The 22,776-nt window shown below is 45.4% G+C and overlaps 1 protein-coding gene across 2 annotated transcripts in view; it reads left to right on the top strand.

The window, feature by feature from the left end:
- Positions 1-22,776, top strand: part of KCNH6 (potassium voltage-gated channel subfamily H member 6) — a 128,718-nt gene that overhangs the window by 50,469 nt on the left and 55,473 nt on the right. The window contains exons 3-4 of one of the 2 annotated variants that reach the window (XM_053363827.1): positions 13,515-13,670; positions 21,482-21,591. In XM_053363827.1, the coding sequence (XP_053219802.1) occupies positions 13,515-13,670; positions 21,482-21,591 (266 nt within the window). The remainder of the gene's footprint in view (positions 1-13,514; positions 13,671-21,481; positions 21,592-22,776) is intronic. The other variant, XM_053363828.1, reaches the window with a different exon arrangement.

Below are 22,776 nucleotides of genomic sequence, written 5' to 3'. Positions count from 1 at the left end.
CTCCTTTCCCCCCCTTTTCTTTATCCCCTTCTCACAAGTGACGCAATTAACAATACCTTTTTCTGCTACTAAAAAATGAAAGCATGTTCCTAGGTCTAAAAAAAAAACCACGGCAAATTAATCTTGCCCTGTGACACCACCCTCTTCTGTGATTTTGAACCGTTTCTCTGACAGAGGAGCAGTTTAAAAATCTGGCTGGCTGGCTGGCTGGCTGGGGTTGCATTGCTGCTGGATCTGATCTGCAGTGTGGGTGGAAGTAAAGCACAGAGCTTGCCTGGGAAAAACTACCATAGCTGCCTTGGATCTGCTCGCTTTAAAGGAGGGGAGATTTTTCCTTCTTTCTCCCCTGTCCCCACCCACCCACCAACACAATTGATAAATCACACACACACACACACACACACACACACAAATTAAAATAACCGAACCCATTTAAATAATAATCTAAATTATTGTTTTATTTTCCTACCCATGTATAGTCCCACTGATCAACCTCTAGCATTGGGAAAGAGAGATTTCACAAAAATGTTAACCATGGAAGCAGATCAAGGAGAGTTTTCAATATTTTTTTACCAAAGGAGGCATGAACGCCTGTAAGATTTCAATTTACTCTGGGGGTTTTCAGATTGTGGACATGGCAAGTTTGTTGATGGACCAATCAGGAGGACTGTTAAAGAACACAGGAGCAATAACTTACATTTTCCCTAGATGCACTGTTGTGGTGTATATATTTGGCCACATTGTACTTTAATAAATCCATCATTTCGCACAGTGTTTTTAAAAGTGGGAAACAACTGGACATCTCCCTCCCATGACAGCTACATTTTACAACAAAAAATACCTTTATTAATGCGGAATCTGCGAATCTAGGAAAGCATGAGGTGTGAGGACAGAGAAATTGTGTAATAGCATTAAATGCTCAAAAATGTGGGTAATGAAGACCTCTTCTCTTCCAACATTTCCAAGTAAGGCATTTCCTGATTAATATTCAGTACAGTACGCAATACATAGGAGACTTGCCTCTATATGCAAAACCCATGAGTAAAATAAAAAAGAGAAATATGTTTGCTATCCAGGTTCTAAGATATATTAATTTAGCTTGAGGGGAAAGTAGAAGAGGAAAGCTTTAGAAGCTTCTGTGGAAATGGGTGGAAGATATTTTTTCCCTAGAAGAGGTGCACTTATTTTCCCCCTTAATGAGGTTAAATACACAGTTGATACAAATTAAAAGCGGAAACATTTCAGGGTCATTAGACACGACTCTGCTTTTTGCATTATGTCACCTTTAAGTTCTCCCTGAGGTTATGCAGCAGATTAGTGCACAGTAAACAAAAGGAGGTGATTAATAATTTAATTATAACTGCATGAATTGGGATTGCAAAACATATACGTGGAAGAACAATTTAGGAATGGATGTAGAAGATGGGTTTCAGTGTTCATGGAAAACACTCTACCTGATTAAATTGACACATTTAGGTCAGTCCATAATAAAATATCTACCATCCATTTAATCACGGATGAAGAGCCCAACCTGATTTGCATTATTGAAAACTGGGTAAATGAGCTTGGAAGAGCTGGCGTCTCTCAGCTGTGTCCACCTGGGCTTTCAGCCCAATACCAAGATAGGCTTGAGGTTTGGGGAGAGGGAATAGCTGTGGTCCAACTCTCTCTCCCTCTCCAGTATTCCTGTCCAGCAAGAATCTGGTCTTTAGTGTTCACACCTGGTGTTGGGCACAGGGGACAGATGGTTTTGCAATGCAGAGGAATAGAATGGAGAGAACTGGTGGGACAACGGTTATCTCTGAATATAAACTCTATAGGAAGGATAGAGTTTACTCCTTAGCCCTTTCTTCTCTCGAAGATATCCCCACCAGACTGGAGTCCTTAAGATGGATAGCACCTCGTGGGCCTCCTTCCAGCAACTCCTACAGCCAAACTGTTGTCAAATCTTTTGCTCCACTTTTCTTTGGACACATCAGTGAGGCTGAGAGCGGTGTCTTGTCGTCTGGGCAGCCCAGGACTTCCAGCCACACTGCTGCCAGGCTTCAGGGAATCTGACCCCCCCTCCCTCATAGCAGGCTGCCAGTAATGGGAAGACAAGAAGCTCTTACCAATGTCTTTATTCAATATTCACAGAGAGAGGAGTAGAAATGCATTATTATTGCATTACAGTGGTACCTCGGGTTAAGTACTTAATTCGTTCCGGAGGTCCGTACTTAACCTGAAACTGTTCTTAACCTGAAGCACCACTTTAGCTAATGGGGCCTCCTGCTGCCGCCGCGTCGCCATAGCACGATTTCTGTTCTCATCCTGAAGCAAAGTTCTTAACCTGAAGCACTATTTCTGGGTTAGTGGAGTCTGTAACCTGAAGCGTATGTAACCTGAAGCGTATGTAACTTGAGTTACCACTGTAATGGAAAGACAAGAAGCTCTTAAAGGTAAAGGTAAATGGACCCCTGACCATTAGGTCCAGTCGCAGATGACTCTGGGGTTGCGGCGCTCATCTCGCTTTATTGGCCGAGGGAGCCGGCAGACAGCTTCCGGGTCATGTGGCCAGCAGGACTAAGCCACTTCTGGCGAACCAGAGCAGCGCACGGAAATGCCATTTACCTTCCCACTGGAGCGGTACCTATTTATCTACTTGCACTTTGATGTGCTTTCGAACTGCTAGGTTGGCAGGAGCAGGGACCGAGCAACGGGAGCTCACCCTGTCGCAGGGATTCGAACCACCGACCTTCTGATCGGCAAGTCCTAGGCTCTGTGGTTTAACCCACAGTGCCACCTGCGTCCCATACCGTAAGCTCTTACCAATGTCTTTATTCAATATTCACAGAGAGAGGAGTAGAAATGCAACCTCTTTGGTAATGGCATTGCTCCGAGTACTCTCCTCCCCCTTTCCCTTCCCAGTCATCAACAGCTCCACCCCCCTTACGGTGGCTGCCTAGGGCCAATTGTCTCTTAGCTCTCTGCTCTCCTACTTTCATTGCTCGCTGGGTTTGAGGAGAAGGGGGTGGGTCTGGAATGCTCTCTAGTGATAACGTGTCAGCCAGCTGTTTCGGCTCTGCTTCTCTCATTATTTCCCAGCTTTGCCCCTCTTCTATCTCTGAGCTGTGACCCTCTGCAAACCAGGCTTGTGCCCCGGGGAGATCACTTTGGTGCTGCGAACGTAGCAGTTTGACTTCACTCCTGGATACACACTCCATTGTCTCTTGATGCAGACAAGAAAGGACAGGGAAGGAGGTGGTGTCACTCTGTATGTCAAATCCAGCAAGCTAGAAATCCCCAAAGGGGCAGATTCCTCCACAGAATCACTCTGGGTGGTGATATTGGGCCCCAAAGGTAATTTACTATTGGGGATATTCTATTGTTCCCCTGAACAAAATGCTCAGGGAGATCTTGTGATGAAAGCAAGAAAGCAACCAAAAGAGAAAATATAGTCATGGATGACTTTAACTAACCTCACATGTTGTTGTTGTTTAGTCATTTAGTCGTGTCCGACTCTTCGGGACCCCCTGGACCAGAGCACGCCAGGCACTCCTGTCTTCCACTGCCTCCCGCAGTTTGGTCAAACTCATGCTGGTAGCTTCGAGAACACTGTCCAACCATCTCGTCCTCTGTCGTCCCCTTCTCCTTGTGCCCTCCATCTTTCCCAACATCAGGGTCTTTTCCAGGGAGTCTTCTCTTCTCATGAGGTGGCCAAAGTATTGGAGCCTCAGCTTCAGGATCTGTCCTTCCAGTGAGCACTCAGGGCTGATTTCCTTCAGAATGGATAGGTTTGTTCTTCTTGCAGTCCATGGGACTCTCAAGAGTCTCCTTTAGCACCATAATTCAAAAGCATCAATTCTTCGGCGATCAGCCTTCTTTATGGTCCAGCTCTCACTTCCATACATCACTATTGGAACCTCACATAGACTGGCTATATACATGGTAAAATTTCTAGATACCCTAAATGATCGTGCCCCAGAACAGTTGTATTTTGTCTTTTTATATTGTGAGTTTATGTTGTGAACTCCCCTGAGACCTGCGGGTATAGGGCGGTATACAGATTTTAACAACAACAACTCATTAGCTGTGCACAATATTTTGACATTCCTACGTTAGCTGAACATAAGTGAATTCTGTCTTGAAGAATTATATAACACACTAAAAAGTAAAAGTAAAACCTGAGCCAGTTGTCTTGTGTGTGTCTATGTTTTCATGCAGACAACAGAAGTCTGCCCATTACAGACACATGGGGACAATGTAGTATTGTAATAGGCAATATACTGCTATAATTAAGTGCTTATGGAACTACCGTTTTAATTCTACTTCAAGCTGACTGTGGAATAGCAATGACTCCACAGCATAAAGAACCCTGGTGTGGAAAGAATCTGTGTCTACCGATTAATTGCAATTTATCTGGCATTCATGATAACAGTTCATTTAACCTCAAAAACATGGGATTGGACACCATAGTCTCTCTTCTATTTCATGAGGTTCAGAATATCCAAAACCAAATTGTATGATTCCTCCTGAATCTCCAGTCTGTTGTGGGAATTGCGTGTGCATGTGCTGCTTGTTCTATGAGGACGGCCAACTTGCCAAAGACGATCCAGCCACTGGAGTCCCTACACGAAACAATTTGCGTTTGTCTTTAAGTCAAAAATGATAAAAACAGGAATAACGTTTTTAATTGCAATGAAGGAGAGATCTAGCACCTTTGCTCCCAGGTGGTGTGATATGCCAGACACCAGGGAGGCTTGATTGTGTGGGCAGAAAACTGTGATGTTGGGAACATCAAAAACAATGCAAATACCGTCCAAAAACGGAAAAGAGAAGATGCGAATGAGCTTTCAGCAAGTGTTTGTAGATGTGTTTGTACTGAAACAAACCTGCGGATTGTGTACTCTAATGTGCCCCTGGATAACCTTTTTAGAAGCTATGGCTGGTACACAAGACTGTGTGTCATTTCACCTCCTACGATGTGAGGCTTTTTGGAAACAAGCATGTTACATCAGAACTCCAGCATCCAGCTTGTATTTCATCTGAGTATGTTTTGAATTGACTAGTTTTGGAGCCTAGACAGCATCTTAAAAAGCAGAGACATCACCTTGCCAACAAAGGTCCATATAGTTAAAGCTATGGTTTTTCCAGTAGTGATGTATGGAAGTGAGAGCTGGACCATAAAGAAGGCTGATCGCCGAAGAATTGATGCTTTTGAATTATGGTGCTGGAGGAGACTCTTGAGAGTCCCATGGACTGCAAGATGATCAAACCTCTCCATTCTGAAGGAAATCAGCCCTGAGTGCTCACTGGAAGGACAGATCCTGAAGCTGAGGCTCCAAGACTTTGGCCACCTCATGAGAAGAGAAGACTCCCTGGAAAAGACCCTGATGTTGGGAAAGATGGAGGGCACAAGGAGAAGGGGACGACAGAGGGCGAGATGGTTGGACAGCGTTCTCAAAGCTACCAGCATGAGTTTGACTAAACTGCGGGAGGCAGTAGAAGACAGGAGTGCCTGGTGTGCTCTGGTCCATGGGGTCACGAAGAGTCGGACACGACTAAACGACTAAACAACAACAAGTTTAGGAGCCTACATACTTGCCCAAAGGAATGGCTCTTTTCCTTTGCCTTATCCAGACTTCCATTTGAGTCCCGATTTCTAGTTCTGTGTCTGAGAGGTTTATGTGTTTTTTCATCCCGCTGCTTTCCCCAGGAATACCTACTGTTTATCACTGAATTGGAACAAATGTCAATTGGGTTGACGTTAGTTCCAATTCAGCAGTAAACAGTGAGTTTTCCTGGGGAAAGCGGCGGGACAAATCACATGCACTGTGTAAATCATGGACCTGTGCTTAGAAATCGCTGTGCAAACAGATGTCTGAATGACTCCGGAGATTCCTGCTCTGCCTCTTATGATTTCCTCCTGGGTCTGAATGTGGCAAGAGCAAAAAACAATCTTGCTTTGGTTGTCATTGGAGGATGTTTTTTAGGATCTTAAGAAAGTCCTGCTGGATCTTTCTATCTTTCCAAAATCCTCTCCTCCAACATTCAGCTTCATGGGACGTCTGTGAGTTCTAGAATTATGGGAGGCAGAGAAAAACTTTTCTTTATCTCCTTTCTCCATGCCAAAAGTGTGGACTGGTCTGGGGGCCTTGGGAGGTACAGCCAGGGGGCTGCCACAGGTACCTCCTAGCATCTGCTGCCTGAAGCTGTTGCCTCAATTTGCCTAACAGTAGGTGAAGTGATCCTTCATGGATCACTGCCTTGCCGTGGCGAAGGGGCTTGAATAACTCAGAGAAGCTATGAGCTATGCCGTGCAGGGCCACCCAAGATGGACAGGTCATAGTGGAGAGCTTTGACCAAACGTGATCCACCTGGAGCAGGAACTGGCAAGCCACTCCAGTAACCCTGCCAAGAAAACTCCATGGACAAAGCCAGCCCTGAGTGCTCACTGGAAGGACAGATCAGTGAAGCTGAGGCTCCAATACTTTGGCCACCTCATGAGAAGAGAAGTCTCCCTGGAAAAGACCCTGATGTTGGGAAAGAAGGGGACGACAGAGGACAAGATGGTTGGACAGTGTTCTCGAAGCTACCAGCATGAGTTTGACCAAACTGCGGGAGGCAGTGGAAGACAGGAGTGCCTGGTGTGCTCTGGTCTATGGGGTCACGAAGAGTCGGACACAACTAAATGACTAAACAACAACAACAACAAAAGGTGAATTGAATCAGATTTCTTCTCCAGCTGCTTCCTTATTGTTGCTTCCTGCCCTTTAGCAGATTTATGTAGGCTCACTTCAGATTCCTACGCATCAATGAAACTATTATCCCCAGTTCCATCCAGGTGGTCCCCTGTCCTGTGTTAATATTTTCTCCCTCCCCTGTAGGACTTAGTTTAAAACTCTCCAGTGCTCTCCAGAGAGCCAGTGTGGTGTAGTGGTTAAGAGCGGTAGACTCGTAATCTGGTGAACCGGGTTCGCGTCTCCGCTCCTCTACATGCAGCTGCTGGGTGACCTTGGGCTAGTCACACTTCTCTGAAGTCTCTCAGCCCCACTCACCACACAGAGTGTTTGTTGTGGGGGAGGAAGGGAAAGGAGAATGTTAGCCGCTTTGAGACTCCTTAAAGGGAGTGAAAGGCGGGATATCAAATCCAAACTCTTCCTGATCAGTTTCGTGAGACTCTTAGCAAATACATTCTTGCCAGCTGCTGTGAGGTGCAGCCCATCTCTTGCTAGAAGTCCTTCCTCCCAAAAGTGGAGACTATGGTCCAAGAAGCCAAACCTTTCCTGATGACATCAATTAGTTTTGCTCCATCTATTTTCTGCTTTAATTGCTGTTTGGTTATCCTCTTTTTCCCCATCCCTTTCTCTAGTCTTGATAACCTTCCTGTAAACAGCCTGCTGTACTCTTCCTATGTAAGTTAAGTTTTCCCAGCATTTCTCATTCTGCCATCCTATGGGGACTGCTTCACTAACATCACAGGAACTGAGCCAGAAAACGGCTTATCAATCTACAGTGGTACCTCTGTACTTCAGGTTACAGGTGCTTCAGGTTACAGACTCTGCTAACCCAGAAATAGTACCTTGGGTTAAGAACTTTGCTTCAGGATGAGAACAGAAATTGCGCCGCGGTGGCAGCAGGAGGCCCCAATAGCTAAATAGCTAAAGTGGTACCTCAGGTTAAGAACAATAGCTAAAGTGGTACCTCAGGTTAAGAACAGTTTCGGGTTAAGAATGGACCTCCAGAACGAATTAAGTTCTTAACCCAAGGTACCACTGATCGCCGAAGAATTGATGCTTTTGAATTATGGTGCTGGAGAAGACTCTTGAGAGTCCCATGGACTGCAAGAAGATCAAACGCATCCATTCTTAATGAAATCAGCCCTGAGTGCTCACTGGAAGGACAGATCGTGAAGCTGAGGCTCCAGTACTTTGGCCACCTCATGAGAAGAGAAGACTCCCTGGAGAAGACACTGATGCTGGGAAAGATGGAGGGCACAAGGAGAAGGGGACGACAGAGGACGAGATGGTTGGACAGTGTTTTCGAGGTTACCAGCATGAGTTTGACCAAACTGCGGGAGGTAGTGGAGGACAGAGGTGCCTGGCGTGCTCTGGTCCATGGGGTCACGAAGAGTCGGACATGACTAAACGACTAAACAACAACAACAACAAACCACTGTACTGGGCTGCTGTCTCTGTGTGAATCAGAATAAAACACCTTGATATTCTTCCCTTGCCTCCTATCTCTCGCTCATCTGGGTTTTTCTAGTGCAACAAAATATGGATCCATGGCTGCCCCTTACACTTTTTAAAAATATCCTGATGGGAAAGGCATTTCGTTGTGTGTAGGGGCTTCACTTTCTCCCTGGAGCCCTTGTTCATTCGGGATGGAACCTAATAGTGGGAGTAATCAAGGTTGATTACGTGCCTGTGTCACTTAAACAAGGAAGCCTTACAATTTGTTTTGGCTACTTGGCTACATAGCAAGGCTTTCTCAGAAGACACAGCTGCAGCTGGAAGAAGCACTGGTGTCCGAAGGAGAATTTGCAATGCTAGAAACTGAGGATGGCGAAAAAGCCATCTAGTGTGCTGTACTTGGAACCTGCACCAATTTCTGCATGCTCTTGCCTGCTGTGCTCCTGTCCAGTCCATCATTGCAATCTTTTGCTCTCTTGTCCTAAGGAAAGTAGCCCCCCAAGGGCTGCATTTTAAGTTTCTCAGGCGGGGAAGTAGATGGGGAAGCAGAACACAAGAGAGATGACTTAGCCTTCTTGCCCCTTTCTCTAACTTTCTGTCAACCCTGAGACCTCTGGTTGTGTAGTTTTGTCTTGAGATCTAGTTCCATTTCCTAAATTTAAGTGCCAGATTTCTATTAATCCCTACCATCCCATATCAGGCACCACTCAGAATCAGAACAGGGGCTCCGTAAATCTAGGGTTGCCATATTTCAAAAAATGAAAGTCCAGACACAAAAGTTGTTGAGCTTTTCTGGCAAAATTGCTTTTAAACAATGACGTTTTTGAGCTATTTTTCAGAGAAATTGGCAAAAATGACACTGCTGGACATGGGTTGCCATACATCCAGATTTCCGCCTGAACACTGCTTTCGACTGCAGTATTCCAGGTATGACCTGGAAATTTTGAACGTATGGCGACCATACGTAAATCAGACCCTGCCTGAGCCAGTGGGTGGTCAGAGAAGGAAACTGGAAAAAGTTTCAGCTGAGACATCTGTGCCACCCAAAGCCCTTTTGCCTTCACCTCTATTTGGTCTGGAATAGTTCAGTTTCTGCACATGTATGTGTCCCTCAGCTCAGCAAACAATTCTTAGTGTAATAATGCTGCAGCCAGTATTAGTCCTACTCAAGAGTAGACCCGGTGAGATGACACAATTAATATAGATTCATTCATTTCTGTGGGTGTTCGCTGAGTATACCTTAGTTTATGGGTCGGCAAACTAAGGGTCGCAGGCCGGATCAGGCCCAATTGCCTTCTGGATCTGGCCCGCGGATGGTCCGGGAATCGCCGTGTGGCTCGCCAGCGTGCACGTTCTTTCCCTCTTCCTCACTCAGCGCCGCCGCCGCCTCCCTCCCTCCTCCTGGCTTCTCCCTGCCCTGCCTAGAGGAGGAAGGGGGCTGGGCTTTGTTGGTGCCAGCAGCAGCAGCAGCAGCCGCCATTTTAAGCAGCCCCTCTCCGGAGCCCTTTCGCGCGCCGCTCACCGTCCTTCCGCCACCAGGTGTGCCAGCCCCTGCCGCTCGCAAGACACAGGTAAGCAGCCACTGGTGCTCTTGCATAATTCCCACCCCGCCAAAAAAATATAGTCTGGCTCCCCACAAAGTCTGAGGGACAGTGGACCGCCCCCTGCTGAAAAAGTTTGCTGACCCCTGCCTCAGTTGAATTCACAACCCACAATGAACATGTCGGGAAGATGGAGGCATTGATATGCTATTTCTAGGGTAGAGGGTCTACCAAGTTACAGTCCCCAAGAGAGGAAGAGGCCCCAGAACTATACCTCCAGCAAATACAGTATCACCTAGGGCCAGTTATCCCATTTGCCCAACATGCAGCTAAGACCTCTCCTGTTAATGCTGTGTACCTGAGCATTACTGGCGTCACTCCTTTCATTTCACTTCTCCCTCAATTTGGAGGTACTTTAAACCGAGCGCTACTGCAGACTTGTGCACCCTGGTACTCAGCAATGCTGCAGATATTAACAACTACTGATAAAACCTTTCCTATGACTAATTCCACCACTTTTTCCCCTGGAGACAGTGCCCTCTGCTGGCAGCATATGTTTTTCCCCCCTAATAAAGCCTGTAAAAAGTCACTTGGACCTCAATATTTTGAGCCTTTTGTGGACTGCTAATTTTTCCCCATTACAACCTTCAGCTAAAACAATAAATCAAAACAAGAACGCCACTGTGATTGAGGCTGCTATGTGCTCCTCGCTTATGATGTGCTAAAGCCCGCTCCCTAAATACTGGTAATTTCATCGTTGAACCAACCCCCCCCCCCCGGCTTCTAAACCACCTGGTTCTTAAATAGATTTTAAAATCACAGAGCCTGGATTTAAATGGATACAACCCCCCTTCCTCCCCCCCTTCCCCTTCCAGCAGCAACTTGCATTGTGTGTAGCTGACGTCACTGTAGATTTTGAAGTTCTGAGACGCTGGCCATCTGCTCCTGCCTATGGGAACCTGAGCTCTTTAAAACTGCATGGGCAAAAGCAATCTCATCCGCTCTCCTCCCGCTGCAGTGGCGACAGATGAAGAGGGAGCGCTGCCAGGGAAAGCATAGAATCAGCGCTACGTAGGGCCGGGTGCTATGTTAAGCCTTGTCCCCTGTGCAATTGCTTGAGCTGTTGAGATAAGAAATATGTGCCTTACACAACCCGGGGACTAACTGTGTCACTGGAAGATTCATTGAGGGGGGAAAGACTGGGCGGAGAAGGGCAGAAGGAATATCCTGTCTAGTCTTCATTTCTTCATTTCTCCCATTTGATCCCCACTTGGTCCAGTAAACATAGCAGCTCTTTCTTGCCAGGTCAAAGGGCAGGTCGTCCTCTGCCAGTGCAGTTAGTCAGATCATTGACCCATGTAGCTCCTGCAGCCAATCTGAAGCCGCATCTTGGTTTTCGAACAGTTCTAGGACTCAAACGGACTCCCGGAACAGCACAGGTTAAGATTGCCCTCTGTACTCCTCTCCCCCCCCCCCCCGCTGCCGCCTAAGCACTCACGTGTTGTGTGGAGGGGCGCATGATGTCACACGACGCTAGGCCCCCTCAATGTGGGAGGCATGTTGGTGTCTCTGGGTTGCAACTGTAGTGAGGTCTTCAATGCATTGAATAAATGGAGCCGTACATTTAACTTTCCAATGCAGCAATATCAGTCTTTTGTCCATAGTAAGGGCACAGAGAATCCATTTACATTGTCCACTTGTCAAATTCCATATAGTAGGTGTGTAGGTCAAAATAATATTTGCCTCTGAAAATTTTGGCATTTTCATGCAGTCATGCAATATAATACAATCTGCATTAAAAAAAATCAACACACACACTAGGTACAAAGACACATCTAAGCATCACATGTTGTTTGGCCCTGAGAGTGCATAGTCTTCGATTGTGTGTAGTAGTGTAGCATCTGTTACTACCATCACCGCAGCTGTAGCGGCACAAATGAACGGGCAAATCATTGTCACATGGGAAAGACAACATGCCAAAGAAAGGGCTATTTCACATGTTACTTTTTTCATCAGAGAGAGACTATAGTCAGTGAGCTAAATCCAGACTGTTTTGTGCTGTGTTGTGGTTCAAGCTGCTTAGAAGATACCATATTTTAGCGTTGTTTTGGTTGTAAGCCAAAATACTGCTACTTTGACTACTCTTACTTCTACTTTTCTTGGTTATTTGAGAGCCCTAACAAGAAGCTGCTTTCCTTGGTTTTGAAATCTAAACCCTGCATTAGAAGTAGCTCTCATTGCCTCCTTGTATTTTTAAAAAAAATAATCAGACATAACTTTCATTAACTCCAGTGAGTAATTGGCTGGCTATGTTCTCATGGCAAAGCTCCTTGGTCCTGGGGTTCAAAGAACTGTGTGAAGCTACCACCCCTTAATAGAGCAGGGGTGTAGCCATCCAGATGTTGTTGGTCTACAGCAGGCATAGGCAAACTCCAGGCCTCCAGATGTTTGGGACTACAATTCCCACCATCCCTAGCTAACAGGACCAGTGGTCAGGGATGATGGGAATTGTAGTCCCAAACATCTGGAGGGCTGAAGTTTGCCTATGCCTGGTCTACAGCTTCTGTCATCCCTGGTCATTGTCTACCCCATCCAGGATGGATAGGAGTTGGAGTCTAGTGGCATCCAGCGTGCCAGAGGTTCCCAATCCCTGTGCTGCATATGGCTGACTTTTAAATGAGGTGGTGCTTTTCAGAATGTGAAGCTCTGCTGAATTCACCACATGGTAATACGTTTTGGGGTGAGGACCTTGCAAGAGAATGCTAGGGGAGAGTCATCGTTCTGTTGTCCTTCTCCTGTCTACACATGATCATACATGATCATAAAGGTAAAGGGACCCCTGACCATTAGGTCCAGTCATGGCTGACTCTAGGGTTGCGGCGCTCATCTTGTTTTATTGGCCGAGGGAGCCGGCGTACAGCTTCTGGGTCATGTGGCCAGCATGACTAAGCCGCTTCTGGCGAACCAGAGCAGTGCACGGAAACGCCATTTACCTTCCTGCTGGAGTGGTACCTATTTATCTACTTGCACTTTGACGTGCTTTTGAACTGCTAGGTTGGCAGGAGCAGGGAACAAGCAATGGAAGCTCACCCCGTCGTAGGGATTCGAATCGCCGACCTTCCGATCGGCAAGTCCTAGGCTCTGTGGTTTAACCCACAGCGCCACCCGCGTCCTGTACATGATCATACACAAAGATTAATTTACCAAAAGGTCTTGGTTGCAATACCCGTCCTCTCAGACAGCATCACTGTCACAGCACCATCCATAGGGACGTATAACTTATAACTGTGATGCAAAACAGCACCAGTTCCTCCCTTTTGCTAATTTACTGTGATTGTTTCTTGTAACATCAGTGCAGCTTGTTTTCTGTAGGCTGCAAGTTTGTGCTCTTTCCAAACTATTGGTACTGGGATATTTCACCAGAACACAGCAACCCTGTCTCACATACAGCTTCTTGAACATTGAGGGCAGCCGGGGACAGTGTGGAATTGAATTACGCATTCAAATAAAATGTGCATGGATTATTATTATTGTTTCTAATTGTTTCTAATATGCTTTCCTTAAATTAAAAAACAACAACCATTGATCACATGAGATGTTGTGAGCCACTTTGGGCACAATTTTGTGGAAAAGCGGCATACAAATAAACAGATGGTGATGATGCAATGACATCATTAAAAAACAGTTTTGATCTGAGTATAATCTAACACTGGCGATGGCTGGATGATGCATTCCTTGCTGGCTGAGCTGCTTCTCCATCTCATCTTCATTCATTGTGTCATGTTTTTTTTCATGGCAGCATCCTGTATCCGGTGTTTGGTGGATGTGGTCCCGGTCAAGAATGAAGAAGGAGTCGTCATCATGTTCATCTTGAACTTTGAAGACCTGGCAGCTCTCATTGCCAAAAGTGCCCGGCAGAGTCTACACCAGCGCTTGTCCCAAGGATGGCGAACAGGTGAGAAGCCCAAAGTGGCTCAGAATCCTTTACCTTGGGCAAAGGCACATGGTAGTTTGAGGTGGGGGGCGGAGTCTACAGAGGTGAGGGGGTGGAATTTCAGCAAATGGGTGGTAAATGGAATCTCTGAATTTTCTCTGGAACTTGGCATGAACATGGCTGATAGTATGGCATGCAGATACCTCTTTGTATGTGGCCGCGTTGAGTGAGTTGCGACCACACTGGCAACTGTGGGAGAATGTTTTGTCAGAGGAAGATCTTCAAAACTCTACAGCCATAGGAAGTGAATTCTCTAAGATGGTGTATTGGGAAGGAAGGGTGTCCTTAGGTGGGGAGGCAACAAATCAAATCAAATCAAAACTTTATTGCGGTCCAAAGACCCACAAAACAATTTCAAAACTGGATACAGTTAAAACAACCAGAAAGACAGATGGAAGAAACCAAGGCAGTTATTTTGTTTTATCTAGGGAATAATGATCTTGGTTTCTTATAACCTCCGAAAGAAACTTTGCCACGGCCAGTGTAATATCATTTGACCTGTCTTCCAAAAGGTATTTAATATGGGAGGCTTCAGATTTTCCCAGCAAATTTGCTAGTAAGGGTTTGATCAGTTGATCCCTTGTTTGCTCATATTGCCTACAATGCAGTAGGATATGCTTCATACAATCAACGTCCTGAGAAGATAAACAAAGCCTATTCTGATAAGGGATGCCTCTCAGTCTACCATTCAGAACTTCCGAGGGAAATACATTTAGTCTGGCTTTGGTAAATAGCCAATAGGTAGGTACAGACAAATTCCTAAGGTATGAGGATATCTGAAATAATAATAATAATAAATTTTATTTATATCCCGCCCTCCCCAGCCAAAGCCGGGCTCAGGGCAGCTAACAACAATAAAACAGTACAAAAGGACAGCACAAACAACACTCTAAAATCATTCATTATAAAATTCATTATAAGTCGTACCCGTATTGGATTCCAGCTGCGACTGGGCTACAAATTACATAAGATCGGGATTGCAGGTCACTATGTGAGAGGTCCCAAAGCTTTTGGAGGGGGCAACGAGAAAACCAATCCCTCATAGAAGAAAGAGAGAACAAGAGGATAAGAGTATCAAATCATGGACAAGGTTCTTAACATAAATATCAAAATTCTTTGAGCTGGCCATACAAATTTCCTCAAGCATGGATTGCCAAGGTGCCTCTAGTCAGGAGGCCTCTATTAGCAACTCCCTGCAGCCATAACTAGACATGTCATCAAGCTCATACTTCTCAACCTAGAAGTGTGAGCTCCAGAGAGCTACTCAGTGGCTACTCAGTACGTGTAAGTCTAGGTTTTTCCACATATGCTAGGAATGACTGGTAAAATGGGAAGAAGTAGCAGGTGGCAGTCTACAGCGATCCAGTGAGAATCAGAATTAACTTTCAACCAGGCCAAGACTGCTGTTGATTCCAGATGTTGTGTGCAACTTGGAGAATTGGGCAACTCAACAGCATTTGTAGAAGGGGGGTGGGTTTGGATCTCTGTGAAAGAACTAGGAATTATTTGACAGAATTCCCCACACCTTCTCAAAACAATTTCCAGGGTTCCTCATAGAGGAAGACGACAGCCAGTATAAAACCAGTTCTGGTTTCCAGTGCAGATGTACCCTTAGATTCAGGGACAAAGTAATAAATTGCCTTAGCTCAGGATTAATTCAGCAGGCAGCAGCTTTGAATTCTACTAGCAGGCGTTATGTGTAAAATTACTCCAGCCCCTGGGGTTTTCAAAAGAACTCAGTAAATTAAGGAAATGAATGGAACATAGTGATCCCGTTTTGCTGTGCAGACTGGGCTTGAAGTTCTTGTTCTAAGGTTAGGAAGTGTGTGATCTGATGCATTTGTGATAAGGCTGCAGTATAAATTAGCAGTAGACTCAATGAGTCTTTGTACTTGTGGAAGAAGCATTTCCCACCTCTGTGCATTCCCAAACATGTTCAACAAATATGTAGCAGATATTAAGATTAGGAAAAGCTAGCGCTTTTTTCCTGGAGGATTGCAGGGGTACGCATACCCCTAAACATTTTGTGAATCTTTGTACATTTGTCCATTTACTGTATTTATTTTCCCCGATTTGAACTATAAAATGGTTATTTTCTTGAGTCAAAATGAGGGTATGCCTGAACATTTTTTGGGGGGGGGGAAGCACTGGGAAAAGCTAACTTGATTCAGTCAAAAGCTAGAAATTGTACTATAAGCCTTTTATGAAAAAGAACTTAAATTACTAAGGTTGTAATCCCAGGCATTCTTCCCTGAGAGTAAGCCCCACTGAACTCAATGGGACTTACTTTGGAGTAGACATGTATATCTTGTGTTTAGCACAGTTACAGAGATCTTTGCAGCCTCCCTTCCTCTTTGCCTGTCAAGTTGTAGAAACATTTTGGGCATCTGTATCTATACATATACGCTAAACAAATTGAAGGGATTTTAGGGGTTTGAAGTTCTTAAATCTGGGTTTCTCACAAACTATTTATTTTTTAAATGTTTGTTTGTGCTTTCTTAAAAGGGGAAGTACAGACTATTACATCAGGAATCAAGATAATAATATAACACCCCGCACTTTAAAATATACCCAAAAAAAGTTATTATAAGGAGGAGCTGAGGATATAACATAGGCATTGATATAACCTGAAAACAACTTGTCTGTTTTGGGTTAGATTCTCGAAGGAAGCTGGTAAACAATTTAAAAGAATCACATTTAAAACATGATATGGAATCCTTTTGATTTTAATTTTGCAGTCTGTTGCAAAAGGTTACGGGTAAACACATAACTGCAGCAAGCAACCCAACTTTGCTTAATGTATACATCAATCAGAATACAGTCATACCTTGGGTTGAAGTAGCTTCGGGATAAGTATTTTCGGGTTGCATGCTGCGGCAACCCGGAAGTAACGGAGCGTGTTACTTCCGGGTTTCGCCGCTCGCGCATGTGCAGACGGTCAAAATGACATCATGCGCAGAAGTGGCGAATCACGACCCGCGGACACGGGTTGCGTTCGCTTCTGGATGCAAACGGGGCTCTGGAACGGATTCCGTTCACCTCCAGAGGTACCACTGTAAAGAGAAATAGATTAATGAATTGATTCCACAGTCCTCTAATGGCCAGAGCTCAGTGGTGGAGCAACAGCTGTGGATGCAGATGTTTCAAGGTTCAACCCCCCCAACATCTCCAGGGAGGGCTGGTGATGTTTCCTGTCTGAAGTCTGGAATGATGCTGCCATTCAGTGTAGACAGCACTGAACTAGATGAGTCACTGGTCTGACTCGACATAAGGCAGGTTCCAATGTTCCTGTTTTAGAACATGCATTTGTACAGAACTGCTGCTCATATACTTGCAGCCCAGAAGCATCGCTGCACCCATGGCCAAAAATTTTGAGGCCAGTGGGAATTAACTGCTGCACTAGGTCAGTCTTATAAAGCAGAAGGGCATAATGTCAGTGTTGCAAGAAAATTGCCTTGGTGCAATGAATGCAAGCGATGCTTTGCAACTAGGATCCACAATGCTGAAGCATTCCAAAAGAAGCAAGATCATAGAATGATAGAATTGTAGAGCTGGAAGGAACCTTGAGAGTCATCTAGTCCAACCCCTTGTCTTATGCTGGGTACTAAAGGTAAAGGTAAAGGGACCCCTGACCATTAGGCCCAGTCATGGCCAACTCTGGGGTTGGAGCGCTCATCTCGCTTTACTGGCCGAGGGAGCCGGCATACAGCTTCCGGGTCATGTGGCCAGCATGACTAAGCCGCTTCTGGCGAACCAGAGCAGCGCACGGAAATGCCATTTACCTTCCCGCTGGAGCAGTACCTATTTATCTACTTGCACTTTGACGTGCTTTCGAACTGCTAGGTTGGCAGGAGCAGGGACCGAGCAACGGGAGCTCACCTCGTCACGGGGATTCGAACTGCCAACCTTCTGATCGGCAAGTCCTAGGCTCTGTCGTTTAGACCACAGTGCCACCCGCGTCCCTATGCTGGCTACTAGGCAGCATCAATAAACCTGTTCCATGTAGTGCAGATTTCATTGTTCTGTATGGGACAATGACAATAAAGATAGCGTATTGTATCATATGAACAGTGTCACTCCCATGAGGGTAATGGGAGGAGAGAGCTTTCTCCTCAAGGGTATGTGATTCACAGACCCTGCCCCCTACTTCTAGATTACACTTAACAACAGATCACAAGGTGGTAAAGCAGGTAAACCTATAATGTTTCTATGATCCACCCAAATAGGTGCAACTCCGCATCCATCATAGTTTCAGTGAAGAGAGCTATTCAAATATATTGTTTAACTTACACTATAAGACTAAATCAAAGCTAAGCATAAAAGGAATGGGGATGTTACTGTGTTAAGATGAGAGCTCTATGCCCCTCCACCAAATATTCAGCCAGCTACTTACTTGTATAATTTGGCAACCAAAATATTAATTTATATTTGGTGTGTGATGCCTCGAGGACCTCCCCTACAGCTTAAAATCATATCTTAGAGCACCTTTGTCACTCCTAGCAGATGAGGGTGAAGTCCCCGACTTAGTGCCTAAAAACCCTCGGCCACAGGTAAGAGAACCTGTGGTCTTCCCAATGTTTTGGACTCCCATCATATTCCCCAGCTGGCCTGGCCAGTGTTCAAGGATGATGGGAACCGGATGTCAACAGCATCTGCTGCTACCAGTTCCCCATCCATGGTCTGCACCATGGTGTTGGCAGGGATGCGGAAGGAAAAGCACATTGGCCACATGTGGTTGGGACTGCAAGGTTGCCAGGTGTGTTTACGCTGAGCTATCCAGAATTACAATACAAATGATGACTGCAACCCACAGGCTATTACTTTTATCAACAACAACAATCTTTATTACGGTCCAGAGACCCAACAAATTGTTACAAAGCAATACACAATTCATACAGCCTACCTCCAGGTTAAACCAGCATTTTGTTCAGAATATAGGGATCAATGGTTCTTGCAACCACCGATAAAAACTTTGCCACTGCTAATGTTCTAGCGTTTGTCCGGTCTTCCAATAGGAACCTGACATAGTGAGCCTCCGATTTTCCCGGGAAAGGTACCAACAAGGGTAGTATCAGTTCAGCCCTGGCTTGCTCATATTTTCACAGTGCAACAAAATATGTTTTATGGAATTGATGTCTTGTGCACATGAGCAAAGTCTGTCCTGGTAGGGAACTCCTCTCAACCTGCCATCCAACACTGCAGAAGAAAAGACGTTTAGTCTGGCTTTGGTGAAAAGCCTTCGATAATTTGGTACTGTCAGGTTTTTAATGTAAGATGTTAACTTAAAGACATGCCCATATTGTACCCGTACTGCCAGTGGAGTACAGACTGCGTGTGATTGAGATCGCAAGTCACTGTGTGCATTATCCCATAATCTTTGCTTTAACATCTTTTGGGCACCTTCATATAGGCTATTACTTTTATCAATTTTGATGGGGTGCAAAAGGACCTTTCACATAAGGAACTGGGTTATTTTTCTTGATAATAGCCACCAGGTTTGAAATAGCCCAGCAATGGAAAACTCCAGGCATAGGAACCAACTCTTAGGGACCGATGTCCCTTCGCTGCCGCCCCAATAAAATATTTGAGGGAGTTGATGGGCATTACCATTCAAATAGTGTATGTGTGTGTGCTACATTATGTGATCAGTTATGGGGGGGCAGGGCTTACCAGCCTCCCCGCCCCCCACAATATTTTATTCAAGTTGGCACCCCTGGCTCCAGGAAATGATTCTGAAGAAATTTGGTAGCAGTGAGTTTGGCATCTCAGTTGGGAAGAAAAATTAAACCGCAGACCCATCTCTCTAAAGGCCTAGTCAAACCACAAAGCAGACTCAATGTACTACCTGAAATAGCTTTGTGTTTCGTATGTCCGTAGCAGAAACCCGTGCATAAAATGGCCCTCTTCATATAGATCATTTAGGAAGAGTCTTCTTGGGATAATATATGTGACTTTTTGTTGTTGTCTTGGATACCTTAAGTGTTTTGATCCTTGCTTGTGCTAACACAACTTTCTGTAATGACCTCTTCTTCTTTGTTGTTGTTTATTTGTATTGTTTGTACTTAACTGTTTTTTAAAAAGAAACCCAAGGTATAATACAGCAATTGTCCCAAAGTATAACTTTACCTACTCTAGTATTTTGTGGGTGAATGCAGAGGAAGGGTGAGGATCCTGTTATGCCAATAAGTACAAAATCACCAGAGTGGCCACTCTGGTTGGGGATCCTGTCTACTGACAGCAGCAAGACAGATATCCCAAGACCCTACAAGAGAAGGAAGGCATAATCACAGAATGCATCTGTTCACTTCCTTGGTCTCTCTACGCCCTCCTCACCTTATAGTCAGAAGCATTTTTTTATTTTTGATGTTCTGTTTTATTAAAATTGCTGTTAGGGAGAATGAGGCGACCACCTCAAGGGACAGCAGCCTGGAGCAGTGGCGGACCTTGGGGCCTCAAATTTCAGTAGCGCCTTATGCAGTGGTAGCATTTGGTGCCCCCTGCCTCTCGCGCTCCATTCTGAATAACAGTTGAGGTGTCCCCAGTGGCATCCCCAAGACTCCACGCCTAGTGCAACCAAACTGGTCATGCTCCCCTAAATCTGCCTCTTCTTGGAGGCAGCAGTGCTTGTTCCTAGCTGCAGAGGTCACTTTGGTGCCTCTAATGCAGCAAAAACAATGCAGGAGGCAGCAGCTACAAGTTACGGATCTCTGCAGCCACAGCAGGCGCTGCGATTCTCCAGAGTTTTGACTTTACCCCCTGAGACACACTTGGTTGTCTCTCAAGGCAAGAGTTAGGAAATCATGCCGTGTTTTCATAAATACATAACCAGGTAACCGCATGGTAAAAGGCAAATTCCCAATGGATAACTTGTTTGCTTGTATTCACCCAATATCCAGAAGAGGTAATTGTGTTGTTATACGTATATTAAGTTGTTAAGGTATTGTTGCTGGATTTGCAGGACTGTTACTGTCCACCCATTTCCCTCCCCCTCCTCCTCCTTCTGTCAATCCTGTTAATTTGTTTGGACTAGCCACTGCCCTGTAAAGGAACTGGCACAGTTGATGTCTAGATAGCAGCTGCCTGGCAAGCCAGGATGCTCATCTCCCAGAAAAATGCAGTGATCACCGGAAAAAGCCATTGTCTGAAAGCTGTAATGGAAGGGCGGGAATTTCTTCCCACAACAGTTTTGTCAAGAAATAACTTGGATCTAAAGATCCCCTTCCATACATGAAGCCACTATTCTCCTTGTACAAGCAAAGCACCAGATAAAATTAAGCCGCAGCTAGAGATTCTGTCCTGCATATTCTATCATTAGGTGTGTAGCATGGGAAAGGGCTACACAGGAAGTATTTTTACCTGCCAATTCTGGACGCCTCTTTAGCTTGGCACGTCTATGAATTCAATTGCCTTGAGAATCCAGCGAAGGAATACGATGTCTATGTGGTGGCTTGGAAGGAAAAGTCTCTAAGTGGACAACGTTGCTTCCTCTCTAGAATTTGCCTTGTTGCCGAGGGACTTGGGACCGCCGTGGCTTCTTCCGATACTTTTCTAAGCTTTTTGCCAGAAGGGGCAAAACTAGCTGGTAGAACACAATGCAACTGCGCCAGCTGCGCATGTCTGTAGGTGTGCTTTTCAGTCTTTGAACCTGAGTGTCCTTCCCCAGTCCCCCATGCCTTGCCTGTTGCATGTTGCAGATAGGTTACATTTGGGGTTTTTTTGTGTCTTTTTGTTTCGTGTGTGTGTGTTTTTTTTCTTTTTCTTTTCTTAACAAGGTCAAAATACGAGCTTGAAGTTTAGTCTCCCGCCCCTACAACGTCTCACACTGCGGCGGAAATCTCTGACTGCCACTGAGTTTGATGGAGTAGCCATTGACTATGGAAAGGTAATCATTCACCGTAGACTTTGTATGATAATGATAAGCCCACCTATTTGGTTAGCCCCCCACCCCACCCCCACCCCTGTTCCTCGGCTCTCCTGCTACACCTTCCGTCTGCAAATTAGGAAAAGAGCCAAGGTCTCCTTGCGGCTAGGCCAGGACAATGCGCAGTCAAAATCCCGGGAGGATAGGCTTGAAAACATTCGATCCTGTCCAGCACATCCCACAAGGGCATGACACCACCTGTACCATACTAGGCTGCATCCAGACATGTGGCTTCTAGTGCTACCCATTCATTGCTCTCCTCTGGCAAACCTCAAGCAAAATTGCAGTTGACTGTCCTCCCTTATGAGACTATTGTGCTTTTTCATTGTTGACACATGTTCCATCTACACCACTGGGCATGGCATAGGTGCTGTGGGCAAGCCCATTTGAAACTCAGCAAGCGCCCACCAGAATTTAAATCTGCAAATAAAAATTAGTAACTGAGCGCTGATTTTTTTAAATGTTTGGGAAATATAAAAATGGAGCTATCGAATGGCACCTGTCGCAAAGATTATAGTGAATGTGTGAAGAGCAGGTTCACTTTCCTGATAAGGTTCCTGCCCAAGTCCAAAGGACAGAAGAGTAGCACTAAAGTAATTTTTAAACATCATAGTGCCAGATTTCCCCAGTGGGTTTCCTGCAGAGATTGCACTGCTCTTTCATTCTTCTGGGGGGGAAGCTGGCGTTTTGGGCATCTGAGAAAAGCTGGAAGAAGACAATGATTGGCTGGTGGCAATTCCACACTAGGTATCTAGCGTAGAAGCACTCTCAGGACTCATCCACACTACTGCTTGTCTCATGCCTAGAAATTACAGATCTGAGCAGTTTCCCCCTTGCTCTGCTCCTTTCCCAGCGAAAACCCGCTCTTTGGCGATAAATCAATACGAAAGGCAGTCCGCAGAGAACTCGAATTGCCATTTGCTCTGACTGATCTCTGAGGAGCGGTTTTCCCCGGGGGAATGCAGCAGAACCAGGGGGACGCATGGATGAGCCCTCAGTCTCTGGCCTGTGGAAGCTGAGGCATGTTGTGATCCCTGAAGCTCCCAGTCTTTTGGGCATGCTCTTGCTGTTCCTGCGCCAAGGGAATCTGTAGGAGCTTCTCCCCTAAGGCTCCTTGCCTTGTGGCAGCGCAGTTTTCATTGTGGC

The sequence above is a fragment of the Podarcis raffonei genome, chromosome 13, assembly GCF_027172205.1.
Source record: "Podarcis raffonei isolate rPodRaf1 chromosome 13, rPodRaf1.pri, whole genome shotgun sequence".
Classification (NCBI taxonomy): Eukaryota; Metazoa; Chordata; class Lepidosauria; order Squamata; family Lacertidae; genus Podarcis; species Podarcis raffonei.
The sequence above is the reverse complement of the archived record's forward strand: the minus strand, read 5'-3'. Positions and strand labels throughout refer to the sequence as shown.